The 8237-nt window shown below is 51.7% G+C and overlaps 2 protein-coding genes across 2 annotated transcripts in view; one reads left to right on the forward strand and one right to left on the reverse strand.

Moving 5' to 3' along the window:
• CHCHD5 (coiled-coil-helix-coiled-coil-helix domain containing 5) overlaps positions 1-4705 on the forward strand; it is an 11100-nt gene extending 6395 nt beyond the window's left edge. The window contains exon 4 of the mRNA XM_032441653.1: positions 4596-4705. The gene's annotated coding sequence lies outside the window, so the exon portion shown is untranslated. The remainder of the gene's footprint in view (positions 1-4595) is intronic.
• Positions 1387-7323, reverse strand: LOC107307023 (LIM homeobox transcription factor 1-alpha-like). Its single transcript, XM_015850475.2, has 6 exons — positions 5505-7323; positions 4586-4743; positions 4425-4502; positions 3832-3967; positions 3589-3747; positions 1387-2056 (listed from the first exon to the last, which is right to left on the reverse strand). Exons 1-6 carry the CDS (start codon positions 5677-5679, stop codon positions 1902-1904), a joined length of 861 nt encoding a protein of 286 aa, XP_015705961.1. The 5' UTR covers positions 5680-7323; the 3' UTR covers positions 1387-1901.
• Between the last annotated feature and the right edge of the window lie 914 nt (positions 7324-8237).

Here is an 8237-nt window from a genome sequence, read left to right on the forward strand (position 1 = left end):
TCCAGCCGCTGCCCTCCTGCTCCCTGCTCTGCTGTGGGGTGAGTCAGCCGTTTTGTGCTTGGAGTGATTTCTCTCCTAAGGTAATGCTTATGGGCTCTGAGCCCTTATCGCTGCCATGGGGCTGAGCTCCCTCATCGCTGCCATGGGGCTGAGATTCTTCTTAGCTGCCGTGGGGCTGAGCTCCCTCCTCGCTGCCGTGGGGCTGAGCTCCCTCATTGCTGCCATGGGGCTGAGATTCTTCTTAGCTGCTGTGGGGCTGAGCTTCCCCATTGCTGTCATGGGGCTGAGCTCCCTCATCGCTGCCATGGGGCTGAGCTTCCCCATCACTGCCATGGGGCTGAGCTTCATCTTCTTCATATTGAGTGGGGTGAGCTCTGTAAGGGCTGTGGTTTTGTTATTTGTGTTCTTTTTATCCATTCCCTTAGGAAGGCAAACAAAAATACCCCTGATAAGAAGCGAAACGCATCAGGGTTGTATCTCATTTCATCCCCCAGCACCGCGGTTGCGCCTCTCATTGACCGCAAAGAACAACCACAAGCTTTTGGTATTTTTACCTTCTTTTAATCATTTAAGGGGAATACACACTTACAACCAGACTGACAAAACCCCCCTGGAATTGAGGGGAGGGGGCTTAGAAATCAACCCCCCCTGGAAGGGCTCAGAGTTAAGGGGGGGGAGGCTTAAGAAATCAAACACCACCACGTACAGAAAACAGCAGCCGGGTTCTCAGCTGCATTTCAATGCACAACGAGGTCAGGATTGAAGATGTAAGTCATGATTTCCTGCTGGGAGCCGTCGGTGCCTCTGTCCAAACAGATGTGGGGAAATCAGCGCTGGAGGATCTTCCTTTATCTGGCACGATTCGGGGTAAACCTGACCTTTCCAGTAATGTTGGCTCCGTGTCCTTCGCAGCTGTAAGGACCCGAATCCCACGCTTAGGTCCTGGTTGGGAGAATAAAGGCTTTTCGTTTGGTAATAATTCATGTTTCTAATCTCTGTTTTTCTGGCTTGTTTTAGGTTTCTTTTTTTACTTGTTTTTATTCACATTGGTGCACACCGGCTTCTCTGTGCCTCATTAAAGGGTTTTGTGATGGGGAGGGGGGGGAGAAAATGGATCCCTCCTCCCAACCCACAGCAGGGGCACGCTGTTGGAAGGGTCCTTAAAGATCACAGAGCCATGGGATGGGTTGGAAGGGTCCTTAAAGATCACAGAGCCGTGGGATGGGATGGGTTGGAAGGGTCCTTAAAGATCACAGAGATATGGGTTGGGTTGGAAGGGTCCTTAAAGATCACAGAGCCATGGGATGGGTTGGAAGGGTCCTTAAAGATCATAGGGCTATGGGATGGGTTGGGTTGGACAGGTCCTTAAAGATCATAGGGCTATGGGATGGGTTGGAAGGGTCCTTAAAGATCACAGAGCCATGGGATGGCTTTGAAGGGTCCTTAAAGATCACAGAGCCAATGGGATGGGATGGAAGGGCCTGGAGCAGAAGGGCGCCCGTTGGGGATGCTTCAAGACCACATTGAAGATTAACCTTGCACCATGAAGCATCTGGGATGAGGAATGAGGCAAAATGGAGCAGCAGGACTTGAATAAACAAGAGTTTTGTGTGGGGAGAGCCTGCATTGCTGCTTGGGGCCGCTCTGCTCGGCTTGGCCGGTCTTGTGTTAGGAGGACATCGTGCTTCAACACCGAACAAACTGCTAAAGGAACAGCTAAACAACATCACAGCGTCCATCTAGGTGGCTAGAAAGGAAGGAGAGAGGCAACCCCAAGTCTTTTAGATTGAGGTGTAGTGCTTCTGCGTCGGGTGGATCCGCCGCCTCCTCCATTCTGCAGCACTGGAGGAATGTCTCGTGTCTGAACCCAGAGCAGCATCTGTCCCAGATCCTGGGGGAGGTCAGGAGGTGAAGTAGGAGCTCTGCATGGAGTACAGTCGGTCAATGGGGTTGCCCACGCGGGCTTGCAGGAGGTTGGCTTCGGCCGTGGACAGCAGGCAATCCCCCAGGTGGCTGATGCTGTCACTGTCCATGTCGTGGAAAACTCCTTCTGAATCTGGGAGAGGAAGGAAAAGAGAATGGGTGTCAATGTGGCACGAGCAGGGCAAGATGGCGTCAGTGCAGTGGGGTCTGGAGTCACCCACCTTGAGCAGGAGCCCCAGACCCAACTCCTGTGGGATTTCAGGGTCCTCAACCCAACAAACCCAATAACTCCTGTTGGATTTCAGGGTCCTCAACCCAACAAACCCAATAACTCCTGTTGGATTTCAGGGCCCTCAACCCAACAAACCCGCAATCTGTCTGGATTCCAGGGCCTTCACCCAAGCAAATCCCAACAACTCATGTTGGACTTTCAGGGTCTCAACCCACAAACCGACAATCAACTCCTGTTGGACTTTTCCAGAGTCCCAAACCAACAAACCCAACTTCTGTTGATTCGAGGCCCTCAAGCCAACAAACCCAACAACGTCACTGCTTGGATCAGGGCCCTCTAACCAAACCCCAAAACCCACAACTCCTGTGTTGGATTTCAGGGTCCTCAACCCACAAACCCAACAAATCCTGTTGATTCGGGGTCCTTCAAACCAACAAACTCAATAACTCCTATTGATTCAGGGTCCCTCTGAACCCACAACCCTAACAACTCTGTTTGGATTCAGGGCCCTCAACCCAACACAAACCCAACAACTCCTGTGGGATTTCGGGGCCCTCAACCCAACAAACCCAACAACTCCTGTTGGATTTCAGGGCCCTCAACCCAACAAACCCAACAACTCCTGTTGGATTTCAGGGTCCTCAACCCAACAAACCCAACAACTCCTGTTGGATTTCAGGGCCCTCAACCCAACAAACCCAACTTCTGTTGGATTTCAGGGCCCTCAACCCAACAAACCCAACAATTTCTGTTGGATTTCAGGGTCCTCAACCCAACAAACCCAACTCCTGTTGGATTTCAGGGCCCTCAACCCAACAAACCCAACAAATCCTGTTGGATTTCGGGGTCCTCAACCCAAGAAACCCAACAAATCCTGTTGGATTTCAGGGCCCTCAACCCAACAAACCCAATAACTCCTGTTGGATTTCAGGGTCCTCAACCCAACAAACCCAACTTCTGTTGGATTTCAGGGTCCTCAACCCAACAAACCCAACAACTTCTGTTGGATTCCAGGGCCCTCAACCCAACAAACCCAACAAATCCTGTTGGATTTCGGGGTCCTCAACCCAAGAAACCCAACTCCTGTTGTATTTCAACCCAACAAACCCAACTCCTGTTGGTCATTTGGGTAGAACCCAAGGCCTGGATTTCAGGGTCCTCAACCCAACAAACCCAACTCATTTGGGTAGAACCTGAGGATGGATTTCAGGGTCCCAACACCTTTCATAGGAGAAAAGACCCCGACCTCATTTCCCAACCTTTAGCAGAGCTCAGCCTGGAGGCTGCGTCCATCCACTGGCACCCAAACCCAGTTCCTATGGTCCCGTTTGGATGGAACCCAAAGACCCAAACCCAACTTCTATTGGATGGAACCCAATGATGGCTTTGGGGTTTGGGTGGCTTTGATGGGAAGGGTCTCATTGCTCTCCTACCATAGGGGTGCAGGTGGTCTCCGGGCAGCTGTGGTGGGGTGAGGCCCTGCCTATAAAGATCCGTGCTGTAGCCATTCTGATCCAGGGGCAGCAGCTGCTGCTGGGGGAGCCGGGGGTACGGAACCATCAACCCATCCAGGCCGTGAACGCTTCCACCATCTAAAGAAATAAACATGGGAAGGAAGGGGAGAAGGGGCTCAGATGGGATCTAGTCCCCCTACATCAGTTCTCAGTGCTCCTCACCTTCGCTGTCATCATTGCTCTGCCTGCTGCTGCGCCCGGTCCCCCTCCCGGACCCCAGACGTGGGTTCCCCATCTGCTCCTGCTCCTGCTGCTGTTGTTGCTGCTGTTGTTGCTGCCTGCGGGCGATTTTCTTCATCTGCAGGAAGAAAGAGACCCCAAATGAGAGGTTTTGAGGTAGGATGGGTGCAAGGGGTCTCCCACCTCTCATAGGCAGCGATACACCCGCATTCACACCCCCCTTCCTCATTCAATGCAATGGGTGAGCAATGGGGCCGCCACGAAGGGCTGCAGGTCTTCGTTAGGAAATGAGGACTTAATTTCTGCCCTCCCCAAGGGAAGAAGTGGGAAACCCTTCTTCTCTTCCCCATCACTCACAGAGAGAGGGCAAAAGAACCATTAAGGAAAGGGCAAAGGAAAGGAAAACATTTCAGCTCTGCATTTCCTGTGTTCCCCTCTAAGCTTTTCCTTGCATAGATCCACCCTATCCAAGATATGAGCTTTGGGCCCAAGGAATTGAGGGTTTTTAGTCCTTTCTCTATTGTTTTCTTGCACTGGAATGAATGTGGGACGTCCCACCCGTCCCCCTCACCCACCTTTGCTCTTTGGTTCTGAAACCACACTTGCACCACCCGCACTGTCAGCCCCGTCTCCGCCGCCAGGGTCTCCCTCACCTACCCGTGTAAAGGAAGAGGAGAGGCTGGGTCAGAAACGAATGAGGTCCAATGGGTTCTGTGCCCATTCTACCCCTCCGTACCTTCCTACAGGGCTTGGAAGAGACCTCAAAGGATGCCTTGAAGGCCCTCCGCTGCTGCGTGGTGAGGATGGTCCGCGGGCGCTTGGAGCGTTTGTGGTCTTTGCTGTCCTCGTTGCCTTTGCCCTGTGAGTGGCCACCATCCTCATCCTCACTCTTCACTGCAGGGGGAGATGGGGAGAGGTGAATTTCAGGGGGGGGAAGGTGGGAAGGGATGCTGAGTTTTGCTCCTCTTGTTGTGCAGATTGGAACAGAAGAGCTGAATGAAGGGAAGAGGAGCTCTGGGGTTGGGGTATGGGCAGTAAGGTGGTGCTGATGGCCAACGTGGGATGGTCAGGGAGCCATGGAGTGCTTGGATGGGTGGGATAGAGGGGGTCCTTAAAGGTCATAGAGCCATGGAACGGTTGGGTTGGATGGGACCTCAAAGGTCATGGAATGATGGAATGGTTGGGTTGGGTTGGAAGGGTCCTCAAAGACCATAGAATGGGTTGGGTTGGGTTGGGTTGGGTTGGGTTGGAAAGGTCCTCAAAGACCATAGAATAGGTTGGGTTGGGTTGGAAAGGTCCCCAAAGACCATAGAATGGGATGGGTTGGGTTGGACTGGGTTGGGTTGGACTGGGTTGGGTTGGGTTGGTTGGTTGGTGGAAGGGTCCTCAAAGACCATAGATAGGTTGGGTTGGGTTGGGTTGGGTTGGGTTGGGTTGGGTTGGGTTGGAAGGGTCCTCAAAGACCATAGAATGGGTTGGGTTGGGTTGGATTGGAAGGGTCCTCAAAGACCATAGAATGGGTTGAGTTGGAAAGGTCCTTAAAGATGATTAAACCATGGAATGGGGCCTTAAACATCACACAACCACAGCATGGCTGGGTTAGAAGGGACCCCAAAACCCCACCATCCCCCTTCCCCACCTCTCCATCTCCTCACCGGACTCGGTGGGTGCAGGGCTGATGGCGCTCAGCATCTCCTTCTCTTTTTCATAGTCACTTTTACAGAGCAACTGCCCTTCCTTAAGAACAAACTCATCCCCCCTCTGCAGACGCCGCTCGCACTCGCAGCAGTAGAAGCAATGGACGTGGTAGACGTTCTCCAACACCCTCATGATGAGCTCAGTTGGAGCGATGGCCTTCAGGCAGCTGCTGCACTTGGTCTGGAAGAGCCTGTAAAGCAAAAACCGAGGGGTAAAGCACTGGGGGAAGGGAAGAATTGGGGAGACAGATTGGGCTGGAGGAGCTGTCACATAAAGGCAAACCTCTTGCAAAGAAACTCCGTCAATAATTAACACCTGTCACGTCAACAGCTTGATGGATTTCCCCCTCTGGCCCTTTCAAGTGGGATTTTGCCCCCACCGATAGGATTTGTGAGGGAAAGGGGATATAACTTGGTTTTTCTCTTTCCCATACCATAATAAGGAGCGTTACTGTGATGGACAGTAGAGAACTAGAGGCGGTTTGTTTCCCCCTTTCCAATTGGACCCCATGTGATCGCACCCCACAGCGATGGGGGGCTCTGCCCTCTCCCCCTGGGATGCTCTGCCAGGGGTTGGACATTGATTTCTGGTCTTAAGATGAAGCTGGGTTGGAAAGGTCCTTCAAGATGGGTTGGAAAGGTCCTTCAAGATGGGTTGGAAAGGTCCTTCAGGATGGGAGAACTATGGGGTGGGATTGTGTTGGTTGGGTTCTTAAAGATCGTATGGGGTGGGGTTGAGTTGAGTGGGTCCTTACAGACCATAGAACCATGGGATGGGGTTGGGTTGGATGGGTCCTTAAAGATCACAGAACCATGGGGTTAAGGTTAGGGTTATAAGCAAGGAACAAGCAGCTTGTAGCCATTGCCCCACACATCCTTGATCCTCTGTCACCTTTGTAGGCACCTTTCAATCCCCCCTTGCTCTTTTTCAGAGTGAAAACACCCAATTTAAGGGACTCTGGAAGCCAAGGGAGGAAGGAGGGGGGTCCATGGAGCTGCACCCAGCAAGGAACCTGATTTTGGGGTCCTTTTTTCCTCTCTAGGGCTGCTCAGTGTCTGGATTCTCCTTGTTCAGGATTTCCTCTTGGGACCCCTTTGGGACGGTCCCCCCTCATCCAGATGCTGTTTGTGCCCCACTCTGTGTCCAGAGAGAGAAACAAACAAGCACCGAATGCCCCTCGCTCGGAGCAGATGGTTCTGATGAAGTAATTTGGGATCTAAACAAATGTGAGCGGCGGCGGCTGCCGGCTGACAGCTCCCATTTAGTCACTTGACAAGAGAAAGTAATAAAATCGGGATTAATTAGGCTGTTTGTTTAAACACACGGGATCTTCCCCACCAGCGGGGAACTCATAAACTAGGATTGAGAACAAGACCGGGTTAATCCTCCTGGCAAACTCAGAGGAGAGGGATGAAGGAGCTTTATGGGGGTGGGCTCATCCCTTCCAAATACCACCGTGGATTTGTGCCGTGCGGCGGCTTTCGGTTGCGGTGTGTGGGACGTTCGGAAGGGGAACGGGGTGGGATTTCTCCCCCTCCTTTTGTATGAGAGTCTCTCCCTCCTCTCCTTTGTCTTTGCTGTCGTTCACACTTGAGAGAATAAGGATGGAGAGAGCTGGGAGTGGGGAGCAGCCCTTTAGCTGTCAGCTCTTTGTATTGGGAGGAGGAATGATACGGGAGCGTGTCGCGGGCTGAGGCCAAATCCATCCCCTTCCCAACACCAACATCCCGCTGTGAAATAGTAAAAGTAATAAAAGAACACCCAAAAAATAACCCCAAAACCCAACCATACCCCTCCCACCCCCCCCAATAAAAAGAGGGCTGAGCCATTAATGAGGTTTTCTGGCAGCGGTTGGCACTGGTGTGAAATATTACCAAGCTTTGGGTAATTCGTGATCCTCCAATTCAAGGGCAGATGGAGCGGAACGACCCCGTGGTGTGAATGTGAGCTCGGTGCCGGCTCAGCCCAGTTTGGACTGGGTGATCTGTGATCCATTCCAACCCAACCAGCACACGGTTCTGTGATCTTTAAGGACCTTTCCAACCCAACCCACTCTGTGGTTCTATCATCTTTGAGGACCTTTCCAACCCAACCCACTCTGTGGTTCTATCATCTTTAAGGACCTTTCCAACTCATTCTGTGCTTCTATGATCTTGAGGACCCTTCCAACCCAACCCGCTACATAGTACTAAGATCCTTAAGGACCTTTCCAACCCATTTTTGGGGTGGAAAGAGACCAAATATCCACCAAAAAGAGTCATTTTTGGGGTGGAAGGAGGTCAAATATCCACCAAAAGGAGTCATTTTTGGGGTGGAAAGAGGCCGAATATCCACCAAAAAGAGTCATTTTGGGGGTAGGAGGCCAAATATCCACCAAAAGGAGTCATTTTTGGGATAGAAAGAGGCCAAATATCCACCAAAAGGTGTCATTTTTGGGGTAGGAGACCAAATATCCACCGAAAAGAGTCATTTTTGGGGTAGGAGGCCAAATATCCACCAAAAGGAGTCATTTTTGGGGTGGAAGGAGGCCAAATATCCACCAAAAAGAGTCATTTTGGGGTGGAAGGAGGTCAAATATCCACCAAAAGGAGTCATTTTGGGGGTGGAAGGAGGCCAAATATCCACCGAAAAGAGTCATTTTTGGGGTGGAAAGAGGCCAAATATCCATTGAAATGAGTCATTTTTGGGGT

The sequence above is a fragment of the Coturnix japonica genome, unplaced genomic scaffold (genome assembly GCF_001577835.2).
Source record: "Coturnix japonica isolate 7356 unplaced genomic scaffold, Coturnix japonica 2.1 chrUnrandom461, whole genome shotgun sequence".
NCBI lineage: Eukaryota > Metazoa > Chordata > Aves > Galliformes > Phasianidae > Coturnix > Coturnix japonica.